Here is an 18,681-nt window from a genome sequence, read left to right as displayed (position 1 = left end):
GCAGGATGGGGGGGAGCTGTGGAGGGGATGGAATTAGGGTGGAGCCGCGCCCTCGGGGTGGGGGGGGGGAGGCATGGTGTTTGCAACGGAGGGTTCCCTAGGGAAGGAGGGGTGGCTTAGAGGAACCCACAGAAGGGTTTCCGGGGCAGAGAAGAGAGATAGCAAAAACAGTGAGGCCGGTTAGACTCCCTGAGGCTAAGGAAGAGCGATTTGAGAGCGAGATGGAAAGAAGGGGAGGTGGGGAAGGGGGTGGACCGCAGAAGCTCAGAGGAGATAAGAGCGAGACAGAGATCTGGGGAGAGAGAGGCAGAGACGGACAAACAGGGACAAGGAGAGCCAGAGAACTGGGACTCAAAGACAAGTACCGTCAGAAAGGGAAAGAAAACAAGGCCGAAAGGAGCAGCTGAGAAGCAGCGGGAGGGGGGTGGGAGACGGGTATGTGTGACCTTGGCCGAGGGGCCACCCCCCGGAGCCCATCAAATGGAGATCAGTCACATCTGGCCAGTGGAGGGCCACCATAAGGCATGTGCATGCCGGAAGGTCTCTGCCCTCTGGCCTCCAGTCTCGGGCAAGTGGTTCTGCTTCTCTGTCCTCGGTTTGCTCATCCACAAAATGGACAAAGTGGGGTCCACCGCCCTGGGAAACTGGCGAGCTGCTATGGGAGTCTCCTGGTAGGCGACCGAGCAGCACGCCGGGGTCCCCCGGTACAGAAGAGCTCACCGGCCTAATTAAGATGCTCAGATCCCACTGTTTATTGAATCAGCTTAAAACAAACGAGAGAAGCTGGAGAGAAGAGGTGGGTTAACCCACTTAGATCAGGACACGAGTGATCAAAGGTCCCCACCACCTGAGTTCTGGGACACACACAGCTCTGAAATCGTGTCTCTCAGCGTGGCTCTGATGCCCACGGTGGAGGGTGAACCAGGGGGTTCTGCACCCAAAAGGGTGTCGGGCCCACGTGGGGGCAAACGCCCCCAGCCATGACTGTAGCTGTTTGAAAACCTGCTTGCCAGCCATGGCTTTTACCTCCATGGCTTGGGCACAGGCGTCAGGGAACAAAGCTGGGGGTCACCAGCAAGAACCGCCTATGGACACACAGACACTTGGGGCTGCCTCGACCCGTCCATCCTTCCCATCTATATTGAAATCATTTTTGTGCAGATTTCTTTTTTCTTTAAGTAGGCTCCCACGCCCAGGGTGGGGCTTGAACTCACCACCCTGAGATCAAGAGTTGCGAGTTCTACCCACTGAGCCAGCCAGACGCCCCTATGTTCAATCCATACTGTCACTGCAGGGCTTGATAACAGGGTTTGAACTCACCAACCGTGAGATTATGACTTGAGCCGAAATCAAGAGTGGACGCTCAACTGACTGAGCCATCCCCCCTGGCGCCCCTGTGAGTCGCCTCTTAGGTTCCATCCTTTGTTTCATCACCTATCTGTCTCCTTATTTGTGTGGTTTTCTTGTTTTCTATATGGCAGAAGTGAATATTTAAAAAAAAATACAGCAGAAACATATAGAGGGTCATAGACTAGTTGGGAGAATTTGACAACCATGCAAAGTGTTTCTACAAAGCCTGTCACAGAGTATGTTTTCGGTATGTGTTTATTATTAGTATCATCATCCGAGGAAAATGGAGGGAAAGAGAGAAAAGCAAAATAGGGTCCTTTGGTCCAGGGAAGAGACCAGGTGGAGAGAGAGAGACCACTGTAAGAACAGACATTGGTCAGGAGAGATCTGGGGAGCTGGAGAGGCGGTGAGCAGATGGCTAGGGGGAGGGAAGAGAGGGGACCCCAGGGAGGAAGGGGGTGCTCAGCACCTGGTCCTTGAGTTAATGAGAGGAGGGTCCCAGCCCTCCTCCCTGGAAGACATACATTTGTATAAGGTCCCTCATCTGTCTGGCGTCCCAGGCAATTTGCATACAGATGGCAGCCTGTGCCCTCAGCCTGACCCCCCCCCCCCCTTGGACAAGGGTCTGGGGGAAGGGGCAAGAGGGATCTCCTGCAGGATCTGGGGCTCCGGGAAGTAAAAGCAAGTTTGCAGTAAACTACCCTTGTTTACAACCTTCTGTGGCTCCCTATTGCTCTCAAGTGCATGAACCGCCCTTCACCTGGCATTTAGGACCTAAGATGTTGCCCCTCACACACAGCCCACCCCTCCCTCTCTCACACATGCCCCTGCCTTGTGTCTTCATGACTTCACTATTCCTGGAATGCCCTTCCCGGTTTCCCCCATTGTCATAAAGCTTGCCTGTCCTTCAAAGCCTGGGCATCTGGAAGGATTCTGAAAAGTTTGCACTCCCCTTTTCCTGCCCTGGCAACTTTACAGGAATCTGTGCCTTTTTTGGGCTCCCATAGCTTTTATTAGTAAGGATATGTTTGGCTGCAAACGACCAAAAAAAAAAAAAAAAAAAAATGGAAGTAAAAAATTCGTGTAAATGAAAAGGGAAATTATTCACTCGTATAACCAGGCTGACTATCTTCAGGCATAGCTGGATCCAGGGGCTCAAATAGTCTCATCAGAAAGCTGTCCTGGGGTGCTTGGGTGGCTCAGTCAGTTAAGCATCTGACTTTTTTTTCTTTTCTTCCCCCAGTTCATTTATTTATTTTGAAAGAGAGAGAGAGAGTGGGAGGGGCAGAGAGAGAGAGAATCCCAAACTGGTTCTGAGCTCTCACTCTCAGCAAGGAACCCAATGTGGGGCTCGGTCTCATGAACTGAACCATGAGATCATGACCTGAACTGAAGTCAAGAGTCAGTCACGTAACTGACCGAGCCACCCAAGTACTCCAAGCATCTGACTCTTGATCTCAGCTCAAGTCCTGATCTCATCGGCGCCCTGAACTCAAGCCCTTATGTCGGGGTGTGAAGCCTACTTTAAAAAAAATAAAATAAAATATAAAATAAAATAAAATAAAATAAAATAAAACAAAATAAAATAAAAGTCTTACCAAAAAAAATGTGTTCCTTTACTATTAATTCAAGAGGAAGTCTCAGGGCTAATTCCCATTGGACAGGAATGGGCCCCACCCCCACCTTTGAACCAATCCCAGTGGCCAAGGGATCAAATGCACTGATTGGCCAGGACAGGATCAGGCTCCCTCTGAACCAAAAAGACTGAGTGTAGGGGATGCCCTATAGGAAAACTTGGCAGTAGGGTAGTAGACTGTTGGAAGAAGAAAAAGAGGCTACAGGTTGCCAGGCAGGTAAATACTTGGCATCAACTTCAAAGCTCTATCAGAAAGACCTTGGCCTTGTGCCTATACCTCCCAGAGGCTATGGCTCTTCAGCAAAGTGCCATGGGACTTCTCGGCACTGAAAGTCGACTCCTCAGGCATGAGACCCACCCAGGCATTTGTCAATAAACATGGCAGTGCGCAGCCTCATGTATGTCCCCTTCCGCCTGTGAACGGGCGTTAAAGTCCAGCTTACCTTCCTGGGGCTTCCCTCCTGGGCTCAAACATACCCAACAAAGAACAGCCGGAAAGAAAAGCTGAGCTCACTCACTGACAGGGCCAGAAAAGAGCAGGTGCTGCGGGCCCTTCCTGGAAGAAATCTCCCTGGGGACTGGGTATTTTGTTGAAGGGAGAGAGGGGAGTGGGGACAGAGGCAAGGATATTACAGAGCAAATTAGTGGCAAAGCCCTCACTAAAAGCCAGAGATCCTGACCCTCTAGGCTGGCTCCAGACTGGGGAGAGGCCAGAGAGATCACATTTACTACCCACATTTGTCCAGCTGGGCTAATACCAGGCTTGTGCCAAGCCTGAGATACATGCTATCTGAAGGACATGTAGGGTAGAGAGGATAAGAGCACGGACTGCCTGGGTTCAAATCCCTGCTTGCTACTTCCTTGCTGGGTGGCTTGGGGCCAATGGCCACCCTGTGCTCAGTGCACTTTTCAGTCAGATGGGGATCACGACAGTGTCTCCTCCGTGGGATTCTTGCGAGGAATTAACTAAGATATGTCAGATCTGGATTTGCCATTAAAAAAAAAAAAAAAAAAAATATATATATATATATATATATATATATATATATATATATATATATATTTAATTGAGAGAGAGAGAGAGAGACAGAGTGAAAGCAGGGGAGGGGCAGAGAGAGGGAGACAGAATCCAGGCTCTGAGCTGTCAGCACAGAGCGCAACGTGGGGCTCCAGCTCCGGAACCGCACGATCATGACCTGAGCGGAAGTCGGACGCTTAACGACTGAGCCACCCAGGCGCCCCTGGATTTGCCATTTTGTAACTTTGTTGGGCCATGTCACTTTCATCTCTCTGTGCCTCAGTTTCCTTATCACATAGGGTCAGGTGTGGGTTATTTGAGATAATATACTGCACTTAAATGTGTACGTGGCACACAGTAAGTGCTAAATACGGTTATTAATAGTATCATTACCAAGAGAAGGCAGACTGGAGACCTCGCCCTTTGGGGAGGAAAGCTGGGGCGTGTGCTGTGGGGAAGGAGGGCAAGTCTAGGGGCTCCTCTTGGTGGGGACAAGAAGGTCTCAAGCATCTGCGCCCAGCTGATCGGCACCCTCACCCTAGAGGAAATGGAAAGGAGGGATTTCAGGGGCTCAGTGGCATCCCCTCCCTCAGCCTCCCGCTTCCCGCCCTCACCCTGCCACACTGGGCGGCCTCACCAGCTCCCCCGGTCAGCCCTAGGAATGTGAAGAGGTAGGTGGGGGTGGGGAGGAGCGGGAGCCGCCGGGGAGAGACAAAGGGGCCGAGTCAGAGCGAGAGACACAAAGACGCGAGGAGGCTGGGAAGATAGAAGTGGGACAAGGACAAGGGGAGGGACCGGCGGAATCTGGAGGCCCGACCCTAGCCCAGCCCCGCAGGGCTACCAGAGCGCGGGGGGCCGGTCTGTGCTGCCCCCTGGCGGGAGGCCGCGGTCACGGGGAGGTAGGGACCGAATACAGGAGAGGACAGGGGGTTGGCGGGGAGCGAGAGCCACAGAGAACAGAGGCAGGAACAGAGACGTCGGGAGGGACAGAAACAAGAAGGCACATCGAGACACAGGGACAGAGTCAAAGGGATGGAAAGAGACGCGGGGACCAAGTGACACAGGAACGGTGTTAGAAAGACAAAGAGCAGAAACACCAGAAACACAAAGCGACTCCGACACGTGCGGACTCCAGAGGCCGAGAAATAAAGGGACGAAGGAGATCCAAAGATTGTGAGAGACATAAAGCCAGAGGCACAGAGAGGCAAAGAGAAATCTGGAAAGGAATGGCGCAGCGACGCCCAGAGTCCCGGGCAGAGCTTAGAAAGACACAGGATAAACCGAGACGCACCCAGTAGCGAGACAGGCACTGGGCGAGGGGCAAGAACTAGGAAAGTCTCCTGGCGGGCCTGGTGGGTGGGTGGGGGGTGGTTTCAGCTTGGGGGCGGGGCTCCAGGAGGGGGCGGGCCTATGAGAACCCACGTGCCTCACGCAGGTGTGACGACGCTTCAGCTACAGCTGAAGAGGCGGGGACAGAACTTCGCGCGGGGCTGAGACCAGGCGGGACCGAGTTCCCGGGAAGAGGCTGGACCCACTGCCAGTAGAGCGGGTGGGCGGGGCCGTCGCGGAGGCGTGGCCTCAGGGGGGCGGAGACCGCTGTAAACTCTGGAGAGGGCGTGACCGAATCTCAACCAGCCGCCCGGAGACGGGGGCGGGGCGCGAGCGGTCTCCTGGAGGGCAAAAGGGGTGGGGTTTGAGCTCCAGGGGAGGCGGAGATTGAATTCTGGGGGAGGGGCAACATCGAATTCTGGGGAGAGGCAGGTGTAAAACCCTGGGAGGGGGCGGGCGCAGAATGCTGGGCGGGGCGGGAATAAAATCCCGGGGAGGACCAGCGTGGAATCTCAGAGAGGGCGGGACAGCGTGAGCGAGTGCGGCCGGAGCCCAAGGTCGGCTCCGCGGGGGGGGGAGGGAAGGGGTGGGTCCTGTGACGTCAGCGAGTCCGAGCTGCCAGAGAGAAGCCTGGGGCCGGGGGCGCCGAGCGGGGAGAGCCCGGCCCCGAGAGCAGAGCCGCGGGAGCAGAGCGGGCGGGAACCGGCCGGGAGCCGGAGCCCCTCAGGCACCTGCTCGACCGCCCAGCCGATCGGCGCTCACGGAGTGGCCCGCAGGCCCCCGCCCGGGCCCAGTCCCACCCCGGGCCCCCCCATGGCCCGGGCCGCAGCCCTCTCGCCGTCGAGATCGTCGCCGACGCTGCCACTCCTGCCGCTGCTGCTGCTGCTGCTGCTCCGGGAAACCGGTGAGAAACCGCAGACGCCCACCCCCCGCGCGGACCCAACCCCTTCCCCACCTTCCGAGTGGGGAAAGACCGAGCACCCTCCCCGCTCTACCCCCAGTTCACCGAGCCCCCTCCCTCGAGCCCCCTTCCCGGCCGGCCGCACCGACTCCGACCCTTATCTCTCTGCAGCCCTCTCCCCCCGCCCACCACCACCCTTCTTAATCCCAACTCTCCATCCATCCTACACCGGACTTCTCGGTTATCCCCTCCCCCTTCCTCAGACTCTAACACCAAAAGGGTTAAATCTGAGCCTTCGCGCCCCCCACCCCACCCCGCACTGAGCTGTCAACCCGGATCTGAGGTTCCATCTCCGCTTCCCCGCTCAGGCATGTGGGGAATTTCTCCCCCCGCTCCCCAGCAGGAGGGTCGCGACGAGGAGACGAGACCATCCCCCATTTTCCTTCTCCCAGGGTTGGGCGTTTGAGGCCTTGGGAGAACTGAGGGCAGGGGGCCAGATGTCCAGGCTCTCCAGAGGGGCTGGAGGGCTGGGACTTCGTGTTCCTTGGAGGGCCAAGGATGAGAGTTCCGGCGACCTGGGGAAGGGCCTGAGGACTCCAACCTGGGGCCTCAGGGAGCTGTAGGTTCTTGGGACCCAGAAAACAAGGGGCTGGGGCCTGGCTCCTGGGACCCAGACAAATTAGGGGCTCGGGGTCTGAGTCCCAAGTAGAATGAAGGCTAGGGGCTATGTGTCCTGGGGTCCTGGTCTAATTGGGGGCAGGAAGGGCTCAAACCTGGGTTCCAGATTGTGAGCAGGGGGCTGTGGCTCCTGGGTCCCAGGTAAAACGGGGGGTGAGGGGGGAGGCGGAAGAGGCCCTATCTCCTGGGTTTCAGATTTAATTGTAGGCATTGGAATGTCTCCTGAGATCCAGATGTAAATGCGGGCGGGGCACCTGGTTCTTGGCTTCTGGATGTAATCAAGGGCAGGAGGCTCTCTCTGGAAGCTGGCGCTGGGTCGGCTGTGTCCCCTGAAGAAAGAAGACGCTTCCCTTTCCTTGTGAGCCGTCGGCTGGGACGTCCCTGGGGAAGTTTTACCGGTTTCACTTTAGCTGAACCCCGGCAGGGAGGGGCGGGAGCTCTCCCCGGCTCCCGGTTTCGGACTCCCAGGTTTCGGGACCTTATCTTTCCTCCGGTCGCGCCCTTGGAGCCGCCGCGGGGGGGGTGGGGGGGGGTGGGACGCGAGGAGCCGCCGCCCTAATCCCCCGCCCCTCCCTCTGCTCTGCCCACCGACTCCCTCCCAGTCCCCTCAACCCCTCTGAGGGAGGGCGCAGCTCTCAGAGGAGGGAGAGGCTGGGACGAACAGGTGAAGAAGGTTCTGGCCCCGCCCCCTTGCAGGTGACTGGGCTCTTTATTCCCAGCTAGAAACTCTGGACACTGGAGTTTCCCAAGGGTTTGCCCAGGAAGTGTAGGCGGGAGCAGGGGGTGGGGGTGGGGGCGTGGGGGGGTGTCTTGGGAGAACCCTGAACCCTGGCTATCCCTCTGACCTCATTTGCCCCAGCTTGTCGCTGACTTGTATCCCAAGCCTTGACTCCGACTTGGATACTGGCTCTCCCTTGGTGTCAGAGATAGGGACATGAGGTCAGGACCTGCCGCTTGTGAGAAACGTTCAGAACCCACCTGACCTTGAGCCAGGCTTTGACTTGACTCGCGATCTCATGGAGAATTCTAGATCGCCCTAGGAGACAGGTCCTCTGTTCCTATTTCCATTTCGCAGATGGGGACACGGAGGCTTCGAAAGGGCAAGCCACATTCCCGGGGTCCACAGCCGGTCAGACTTCAGAGCCTTCCTGGGCTGTGTTCCATCAGGAGCCCCTGAGGCTCCATTTCCTCCTTTGTAAAACAGAGACAGTAAGCCTTTCCCTCTAGGGCCAGTGGGAGGGTTCAGAGGCCTCACTGAGCCCCCGTGAAAGCTCTTAGCACCTGGGGAGGGGGCCTTCCGCCCTCCTGACCCCTCATCTCTGTGCCTTTGCTTCCCACCTTTTCTCCCTCCCCCCTTTTCTCTCTCCCTCTGTCTCTCCCGCCTTCCCTCACTTTCTCTCCACCTCCTCCCCTCTTCATTTCTCGCCTCTCTCTGCTTCTCTGGCTCTCTCCTCTCACAGAGCTCCTTCTTTCTGTCTTTCCTTGCCACCCATCTCTCTCTTTACCTGTCTCTGGCTCCTCTGCCTCCCCCCTCCTGGGCCCCTGGGGGACCGAGGGCTCTCCACCTGGGCCCCCTGCTGGGTCGCCGCCTCTCCAGTCCTCCCTAGCTTTCTTGGCTCTTCCCTGTCAGTCAGCCCGTAGTGGAGGGGGATGGGAGGAGAGGGCCTGCTGTCTCTTCTCATTAGGGAAGGGGGACTGGGCAGCGAGGTGGGGAGGAGAGCAGGGAAGGGATTCACAGACAGGGAGGGAGATACAGGGCTGGGGACAGAAGGCGGAAGGCGACGGAGAATGCGTCAGAAACAAATTTAGGGATGGGGTCAGGGACAAACCCTAGAGTGGAACCGAGAGAGATGGCGGGGGGCGGGGGGAGGATGAAATGTGGCCCACAAGGGTGGGACAGAAAGATGCTGAGATGGGGCCAGAAAGGTGGAGGAGGGGGAGGGAGCTGGACAGATGCACCAGGATAAAGGCAGGAACAGCCTAAGGAGAGAGATTTAGAGCCTTGGTGAGGGACTGGGAGCCCAGAAGCCCCCAGCCATCAGTGACGAGATGCCAGGACCCAGGGAGGTCAGGGCACAGGCCAGTCTCAAGGCCAGCAGTATGTGGGGGGCGCAGGGAGGGGTGGACACAGAAAGGACAGGGAGTTAAGGCACACCGGCCAGCTCCCCCGCCCCGCCAGGGACACTGTTACATTTTTAATGTCCCAACCATGCTGAGAAATGGAGGAGGAGGGGGAGGAGAAGAGAGACCCAGGGAGATGGCCCAGGCATAGACAAAGGGTATCAGAGATGCGGAGAGGCAGGCAGAGATGGGGAGACCCAGGAGGCAGGGAGGTCCCAGGGTCAGAGACATACAGCCCGTGAGAGACAGACACCGGAAACCCCGAGGGTTTAGAGACCCCAGGAGATAAAGCAGGGAGCCGAATTCCAGAGACTAGGAGACCCACACCCAGAAAGAGGGGCCTCTCAGGTGTCAGACATAGAGGAAAGAGAATATGAGAACAGCTAAGGATGTGGGCCGTCTTCTTGGGCCAGTGAAAATGTTCCGGGATGGACTGCCATGAGGGAGGCACAGATCTGGGAATATACTAACGCCACTGAACTGTGCGCTTTGAATGGGCGGATTGGATGGTATGGGAATTATATCTCAATAAAGCCGTTAGAGGGGCACCCGGGTGGCTCACTCAGTTACGCATCCAACTCTTGGTTTCAGCTCAGGTCGTGATCTCACAGTTGGTGGGATCAATCCCCGCATTAGGCTTTGTGCTGACAGCAAGGAGCCTGCTTGGGATTCTCTCTCTCTCTCTCTCTCTCTCTCTCTCTGCCCCTCCCCTGCTCGTGCATGCGCTCTAGCTCACTCTCTCTCTCTCTCTTTCAAAATAAATAAATCAACTTAAAAAAAAATAATAAAGCTGTTAGAGAGAGAATATGACAGACACAGAAAGCAGAAAGTCTGAGAGAGACAAAGGCAGAAACCAGAGAGCCGGGGAGTTGAAGACCTGTAGGGACAGACTCAGGGCCCAGGAACCAGATGCAGAGAGAGATCAAGGCCTGCGGGGGCAGGGGGGGGGAGGGTGTGGGCTGGCAGAGTCTCGGGGATGGAAACATTTTGGGGTAAATGTGGACTGGGCAGAGCGGTGAGAGCTTCTGGCTGAGGGGTTCGGCCAGGGAGGGCAGTCCTAGAGATCCAGCACCAGAAACATCAGACCCCATAGCGGGGGTCCTGGGTCCTTCCGGGGTAGGTGGGGGGGGGGGGTGTGTGGCCGCTGCAGAAAGACAGGGAGGTCTCGGCCTGGGGAGGGAGTGATAACCACTCTCTGAGAGATGGTTGGGGGAGACAGGGAGGCAGGTGCAGAAAGCCGGGCACAGAGAGCCCCATCTCCAGGCCACCGCTGCTGTGGCTCGCCTCTCCCCACCCCAGACCGGCTCCCGGATGTCCGCCGCGGGGGTGGGCCCTGTGATTAATGCAATTAATTAATTAGCAAGGTGGCTGAGGCAGCAGCCGAGGCCAGCGCTCATAGCACGCCGGCCTTCAAGGGCCTGCTCGAGTCCTGCCGCACCCGACAGGGCAGGTCACGGTGTTTATGGGTCTCAGGAGCCAGCCAGGCAGGAGCCCGGGAGTCAGGGCCCCCAGCCCCCTACTCGATCGAAGTCACCATGGCACCCTCCTCTCTGCCTCGATCTTCCAACCCCGGATCTCAGGGTCTCAGACTACGTGTCTCTGTCTCTCTCAGTTTTCTCCTGGGCTCATGCGATGCCCCGGGCAGCCCCCACTCCGCCACCAGAAAGCCTGCAGGCCCAGGCCATAGGGACAGGAAGTGTGTCTGGGGACCCAGGTGATGCCTCATGAAGCTGTCACCAGTCTGCCTTGCTGAGGGAAGCTGAGGGAGGCCCGTGTTCCCATGGCCAGACTCTCCCCCACCGTGGTGCCAGCCACGTCCCAGCCAAGGTCAGGGCACAGGCACGCTCCCGACAGCGCACTGGACACCAGGGTCCTAATTTCAGGCCAGCCGTCCTCCTGGCTTCGGTTCCCCAGCCTCCACCTAAGACGCAGAGTGTCTGGGCACCAGCCCACCCCTCTGCCCCTGACTCTCATAGCCTGTGGCCCTCACGTCCCAGCCATTCCCTGCTGAACTTGCCACCACGTCTGGTTGATCCTTCTTCCTCACAGCCCACCCCCCGCGTCCCTGCCCCATCCCATTCCGAGGGTTCTTCCAGAAGGCACAAACCTAACCCTGTTCCTCCCCCTGGGTACAACTCTCCATGGCTTCCCAGCACCCTCAGGCAAAAGCCCAAACTTTTTTTTTTTTTCTTTTATTTTTAAATTTAATTAACTTTTTAAAAATTTACATCCAGGTTCATTAGCGTAGAGTGCGACAGTGATTTCGGGAGTAGATTCCTTAGTGCCCCTCCCCCATTTAGCCCATCCCCCCTCCCACAACCCCTCCAGGAGCCCTCAGTTTGTTCTCCATATTTAAGTCTCGAATGTTTTGTCCCCTCCCTGTTTTTATACTATTTTTGTTTCCTTTCCCTTATGTTCATCTGTTTTGTCTCTTCAAGTCCTCATAGGAGTGACGTCCTATGATTTGTGTCTTTCTCTGACTGACTAATTTCACTGAGCGTAACACCCTCCAGTTCCATCCACGTAGTTGCAAATGGCAAGATTTCATTCTTTTTGATTGCTGAGTAATACTCCCTTGTATATATAGACCACATCTTCTTTATCCGTTCATCCATCGATGGGCATTTGGGCTCTTTCCATACTTTGGCTATGGTCGATAGTGCTGCTATAAACATTGGGGTGCATGTGTCCCTTCAAAACAGCACACCTGTATCCCATGGATAAATGCCTAGTCGTGCGATTGCTGGGTCCTAGGGTAGTTCTATTTTTACTTTCTTGAGGAACCTCCATACTGCTGGAGTGGCTGCACCAGTTTGCATTCCCACCAAACATCTTTTTTAATGTTTATTTTTGAGAAAGAGAGACAGAGAGAGAGAGAACAAGCAGGGAAGGGGCAGAGACAGAGACAGAGAATCCCAAGCAGGCTCTGTGTGGTGCCCGATGCGGGGCTCGAACCCACAAACCACGGGATTATGACCGGAGCGGAAACCGAGAGTCAGATATTTAGCCGACCGAGCCACCCAGGGGCCCCCAAAGCGCAAACTCTTAATGGAGCCTCTGCCTGTGTATCTAGTACACAGCTGATTCCCCAGCTTCACCTCATTCGTTCATCCATCATGTTTCTGGAGCTCCTACAGTGTGCCAGGCACCATTGTAGGCTCTGGAGATAAATTAGTCAGCAAAGACCCCTCCCCCTGGGCACTGATGTTCTAGTGGGGGAGACACATCAGGTGCTTTGAGGGAAATGAAGCGGGGTCGAGGCAGTTTTTATTACCATTAGGGTGCTCAGGGGGTCTCTGCCTAGCTGAGCAAAGACCTGAACGAAACGAGGGAGGGAGCCATGGGGACATGTGGGGAAGAAGCATTTCAGGATGCGGGGACAAGTGCAAAGGCCCTGAGGTCGTCTGGGGAACAGTGGGGAAGCCAGTGTGGTCAGAGCAGGGTGAGCCAAGGGGAGAGGGTGGGGGATGAGGCTAGAAAGAGGATGAGTGCAGATCGTGCGGGGCCTTGAGAGTTTCTTTTCTGAGTGAGGAGGGCCGCCGGAGGGCTCTGAGCTGGGAGGAGGGACCTATTGGCTGTGTTTGGGAACAGACCGTGAGGGCAACTGCAGTCCTCCGTGCGGGCAGGTACCAGTGAATTAGGAGCTCAGACGTGGTCTGTTGGTGGGTATATTTTGTAGATGGAGCCGACAGGGTTTCCTGATGGACCGCGTGTGGGGGTAGAGGACAAGGGGCGACGTTTAGGTGGAAACACCCCTAACCCCACAGGGGCTGAACCATCCTGTTCATTCATTCAGAATTAGAAACAGATTGGGGGAACTTCCAGAGGCCCCTGGGTGGCTCCATCGGTTAAACGTCCGACTGTTGGTCTCGGCTCAGGTTGTGATCTCGAGGTTCGTGAGTTCGAGCCCCGTGCTGGGCTCTGTGCTGACAGCGCGGAGCCTGCTTAGGATTCTCCATCTCTCTCTCTCTCAAAATAAATAAACATTAAAAAAAAAAAAAAAAAACAGAATGGGGAACTTCAGGCCATGGGATTTTAGAACCTCATTCATTCAGAGAATATTGAGTGTCCACCAGGAGCCGATCGCTGTCGCAGATACTGAGGGCATAGCTTGTGGTCCTAACTGGGCAAAGAAGTCATGAAAGTCCAGGCTGGAAGAGGGGGGGAGCAGTGCTCTGCAGAGGAAATGGGGGGGCAAGGGGAGGCGCGTATGGCCATCTGGGGCAGAGTGTTGGGGATGAAAACCCTGCCTGGGGAGCCTGCCCCACAAGAAGCCAAGAGTGGGGTCTTTTTTAAACCTCTGAAGCGGACAATGCTGAGACACCCCCCCTAGATACAGGATGGCAGCCCCCCCTCAGAAGATCCAGGTGTCACTTGGCCACAGGGACCTCCCCAGCATGTGAAATCTGGCTCACCGAAGCGTCCCAGGGACCCAGAGGTAGGGGTGGGGCTCCGCAAGCCTGAGCTCTGCTTCCCTTGAAAAGGAATGCCTTCTCCTCCAGGAAGCCCTCCGGGCCTCCCTCAGGCGGGTCAGGCCTCTGGCTCTGGGTTCTTACGCGCACACCTCACCCCCTTCAGTCTTCCCGGCCACCTTGACAATGACTCTTGGGACAACGTGGGTCTCCCCGCCCCATTGTCTACCCTCACCTGATACACATGTCCCTGTCTCTTCTGAGGCACCTGCACCCCACACAGAGCCAGATACTCATTTGGTTGTATTTATTGAGTGCTTACTGCATGCCATGCCTTGGTGTCAGCTCCGGGGATACAGCAGGGAACGAGAGACAGACATCCCATCCCCAGGGGCCAACCCTCTAGCACCCAGGACCTGTTTGCTGAGTCACCGTCCCACGAACTTGCCTGGGATGGGAGCAGATTCCAATCCCTCCCTCCCCCACCACGCAATCCCTTTAAGTTCTAAGTCCCCCTCCAGGAGCCAGCCTCCAGCCCTGCACCCAGTCTCCATCGTAACCTCTGGGTCTTCTAGTGACCCCTCTGCAGAACTTCTTGCTGTCTGGTGAGGCATTTCTGCCCGGCTCCACCTGCCCCTCGGGTTCCCTGGGTTCAAGCCTAGTCGTTCTCCAGCTGCGGAACCCTCCGTAGCTCCCACTTGCCTCAAAGGGGAAAACCTACGTTCCTGGCCCGACCCTACTTTGCTCTCTCCGGAGCCCACAAGGGCCGGGTGATTTTTCCTGACAGAGGGCCCGTCCCTCCCCACCCAGCTGGAAAGGGGCAGGCCCTTGGGGGACCCTTGTCCCACATTCCGTGCCTTTGGAGGCCGAGTGGGTGAAGGATCCTGGCACCGGAGGGAAGGGACAGCCTTTCCTCAGCTCCACCCAGTTGGTGACCCCTAGGAACCCCATATCCTGATTTTGGTCTGGATTTTGAGCTTTAATCTCCAGACCCTTCTGTGGGTCAGTAGATGGTTGAGTGCTGGTTCGTGTTGGAAACAATGCTGTGCGGGCCAAGAGTGAATACACGCGAAGCCGGATTTGGCCTGCGGCGGGCTGGCAGCTAACGGCCTCTGGCCTCTGTTTGACTCACCCGTGCGGGGCCCCTCAAAGGCCTCGTGGCAGGAAGTCGTCTCATGGAATCGTCACGAGGGACCCTGCTTGAACATCCCCATTTTACAGATGGAGGGATTTAGGCTCAGAAATAAGGTCACCACCCCCCCCCCACGCCCCCAAAAGGGACTGAGCCAGCGTGACACCACCCATGGCACCCTGCTCAGGGGTCCCACACTCTTGACATTCTATAGTGTGGCCTGTCTGAAGGGGAGGAGGCCCCCTTCCCAACATGTCACTCTTGGGTTATTTTGGGGACATGCGTGGGGATTCCATGAGATGACAGATCTTTTTTTTTTTGAAAGTATTTTTCAAAAACTTTTTTTTTTTCATGTTTATTTCTTTTTTTTTTTTTTTTTTTTTTTTTAACGTTTATTTATTTTTGAGACAGAGACAGAGCATGAGTTGGGGAGGGTCAGAGAGGGGGAGACACAGAATCGGAAACAGGCTCCGAGCTGTCAGCACAGAGCCCGACGCGGGGCTCGAACTCACAGACCGTGAGATCATGACCTGAGCCGAAGTCGGCCGCCTAACCGACTGAGCCACCCAGGCGCCCCATGTTTATTTCTTTTTGAGAGAAAGAGAGAGTGTGGACGGGGGAGGGGCAGAGAGAGAGGGAGACCCAAGACTCCGAAGCAGGCTCCAGACTCTGAGCTGTCAGCACAGAGCCCAATGCAGGGCTCAAACCCATGAACATGAGATCATGACCTGAGCCGAAGTTGGACACTTAACCAGTTGAGGCACTCAAGTGCCCCTTAGGTATCTTTTTAAGTTTATTCATTTATTCTGAGAGAGAGAGAGAGAGAGAGAGCACGCGTGCACGCGAGCAAGTGGGGGAAGGGCACAGAGAGAGTCTTGTGGGGCTCGAACTCACAAACCGTGAGATCATGACCTGAGCCAAAGTCGGCCACTTAACCAATGGTGCCACTCAGGTGCCCCGAGGCGATAGATCTGTTACACAGTGGTCTTGGCTGGGGGCTTCTTTCCAAAAGTCTCTGGGACCGGCCCCACTGATGCGACTGCCTTCTGCGGGGACCCCCTCATTAGGGTCTCCTATTAATGTGCCCTGGGTTTCTGTATGAGGCCAGTGCTCCCCACCCCCATCTCGGTCAAAGACAGCTGGACAGCCTTTGCCCCTTGAGCAAGGGCATGTGCCCTCGGCCTTGCCTCAAGGCTGAGTATCAAGGGCCACTTGTAATTATACTTACCTGGCTGTGTTTATTTAACAAGCACTGATCTCCTGTTTCCTGTGGCCCTGTGCCGAGTACTCCACAAATATTGTTTAATCTTTATAACAGCCCCTATAGGGGGCGGAGCCCTCTGATTACCCTCATTTTACAACCGAGGAAACCAAGGCCCAGAGAAGTTCAACGACTTGCCCAAAGTCACACAGCCAGCACGTGGCAGCACCAGGATGCGAACCCAGGCGGCCTGGGCCCGCGGTCGCCGTGCTGTATCGCCTCGCACCACAGAGCACCATCCTTCTTTATTCCGTGTTTTTATTAAACGCGAGAAAACAAACGAGGAGGAGGGAAAAGAGACGTTCCCGCAAAAACCCGTTGGCTCATATTCCGTTCTGTTCACAATCAACACAAAGTGGAGACGACCCGAGTGTCGATCAACTGATGAGCCGATAAATGACACAGAATGCACCCACACAATGGCATACTATTCAGCCGCGAAAAGGAACCAAGCGCCCGAACAGGCGCTACGTGGACGAAACTTGAAAACAGGATGCCAGGTGAAGGAAGCCAGTCACAGCGCCACCTAGTGTATGATTCCATTTATACGAAATGTCTCAAAGGGCAGATGTGTGGAGGCCAAGGAAGTGAGTGAGGGGTTTCCAGGGGCTGGGGGCACGGGGAGCGACTGCCAGTGGGTACGGAGTTACTTTGGGGAATTATAAAAATTCCCTAAAATTGATTGCAGTGACAGACACTATAGGTAACAAGTCTTGTGAATGAATATACAATATATACTCACCTGCTTTCAATGGGTGGGAATTATATCTCAACAAAGCTGTTTCAAAAGAAAAAAAAAGTGGGGCACCTACGTGTTTCAGTCGGTTGGGCGTCCGACTTTGGCTCAGGTTCATGGGTTGGAGGCCCCCCCCCGCGTTGGGCTCCGTGCTGCCCATGCGCAGCCTGGTTGGGATTCTGGATCTCTCCTCTCTCTCTGCCCCTCCCCCACTTGTGCTTTCTCTCTGTCTCAAAACAAACAAAAAGGTGGCTAAGAAGGCTGTAGGTTTTCTAGAAAGGTGAAACTATAACCGAGAGAGAGACAGAGTGCAAGCAGGGGAGGGGCAGAGAGAGAGGGAGACTCCGAATCTGAGGCAGGCTCCAGGCTCCGAGCTGTCAGCACAGAGCCCGACGGGGGCTTGAACTCACGAACCGCGAGATCATGCCCTGAGCCGAAGTTGACGCTTAACCGAGTGAGCCACCCAAGTGCCCCTGTCCTCACATTTTAAATATTTAAAATTTTATGTTGTGAGACAGGGCACCTGGGTGGCTCGGTCGGTTAAGCGTCCGACTTCGGCTCAGGTCATGATCTCGCGGTCCGGGAGTTCGAGCCCCGCGTCGGGCTCCGGGCTGACGGCTCGGAGCCTGGAGCCTGCTTCTGATTCTGTGTCTCCCTCTCTCTCTGACCCTCCCTCATTCATGCTGTCTCGCCCTGTCTCAAAAATAAATAAATATTAAAATAAACAAACGGTTTAAAAAAAATTTTTTTTTTCAATGTTTATTTATTTTTGGGACAGAGAGAGACAGAGCATGAATGGGGGAGGGGCAGAGAGAGAGGGAGACACAGAATCGGAAACAGGCTCCAGGCTCTGAGCCATCAGCCCAGAGCCTGACGCGGGGCTCGAACTCACGGACCGCGAGATCGTGACCTGGCTGAAGTCGGACGCTTAACCGACTGCGCCACCCAGGCGCCCCAACAAACGGTTTTTAAAAGGATATTAACAGTAATTCCACACTAGCACGTAAGCTAGTCGAGATTCCTATGTCCCCAGTGTTTCTGTGAAACGTGCTCTCTGGAAGAATCGGGAATCGGGACCTCACAAAGGCCTCCTGCGTCGCATCTGAGGCTTGCATTTCCCAGTGGGGCCCCTCAGCGATGGCCCTGCCTGGCCTGGAGGTATCTGGCTCCTTCCCCCACCCACCTCTCTCTCTCTCTCCCTCTCTCTTTTCTCCCCAGGAGCCCAGGATGTGCAAGTTCGAGTGCCGCCCGAGGTGCGGGGCAACCTGGGGGGCACCGTGCAGCTACCGTGTCACCTGCTGCCGTCGGGACCGGACGTCAGAGTCTCACAGGTGACGTGGCTGCACGTGGACGCAACCGGCACCAGCAGGAGCGTGGCCGCCTTCCACCCTTCGTACGGGCCCAGCTTCCGCAGCCCAAAGCCCGGCGAGGAGCGGCTGTCCTTCGTCACCGCCGGGCAGAGCAGCGGGACCAGGCAGGGCACGGAGACGGAGCTGCGGGATGCCACGCTGGCCCTCCGGGGACTGACGGTGGAGGATGAGGGCAACTATACCTGCGAATTTGCCACGTTCCCCAGTGGCACCAGCCGGGGGACGACCAGGCTCCGGGCCATAGGTGAGCAGGGTCGGGCGGGAGAGCCCTCTCGCAGATCTGTCTCTCCCTCTGCTCCGGCGGTAATATCGGCTTTCTCCGTGGTCTTCGGTCAGTTGGCAAATATCCATTAAGCGCCTGCCGTTGCCAGACTCTGTTCTGCGGGTTGAGGTTACAGCAGGCACAAGGCATTCGCCAAAGACGTACTGAGCACCTACTATGTGCTGGGCCCTGTTTGGGGCTCTAGCAACAAAGCGGTAAGACAGCTCCCTGCCCTCCTGGGGCTTCTACTTCAATAAGGGAGGGTCAGACAGTAACTAACGTTAGTAAGAAAAACAGGAATGAGTCGGGTGGTTCTAGGTGCCATGGAAGCTGGTGGGGGGCAGATTATAATTTTGGCTGTCGAGTCCGGGTGAAATCTGAGGAAAAACTCGAAGGAGGTAAGGGAGCCCCGCAGGTTCTCTAAGGGAACAGCATTTCAGACAGAGAGAATGGCAGGTGCAAAGGCCCTGAGGCA

General features: G+C 56.0%; 1 protein-coding gene across 3 annotated transcripts in view; it reads left to right on the top strand.

Annotated features, from left to right (window-relative positions):
- The first annotated feature begins 5,841 nt into the window (after positions 1-5,841).
- Positions 5,842-18,681, top strand: part of NECTIN2 (nectin cell adhesion molecule 2) — a 29,543-nt gene continuing 16,703 nt past the window's right edge. For 2 of the 3 annotated variants that reach the window (XM_045441992.1, XM_045441993.1), the window contains exons 1-2: positions 5,844-6,237; positions 17,793-18,188. In XM_045441992.1, coding sequence (XP_045297948.1) covers positions 6,147-6,237; positions 17,793-18,188 — 487 coding nt within the window. In that variant the 5' untranslated portion in view covers positions 5,844-6,146. Of the gene's footprint in view, positions 6,238-17,792; positions 18,189-18,681 lie in introns of all 3 variants that reach the window. The other variant, XM_045441991.1, reaches the window with a different exon arrangement.

This window comes from Leopardus geoffroyi, chromosome E2 (genome assembly GCF_018350155.1).
Source record: "Leopardus geoffroyi isolate Oge1 chromosome E2, O.geoffroyi_Oge1_pat1.0, whole genome shotgun sequence".
NCBI lineage: Eukaryota > Metazoa > Chordata > Mammalia > Carnivora > Felidae > Leopardus > Leopardus geoffroyi.
This window is presented reverse-complemented; position numbering and strand designations above follow the sequence as displayed.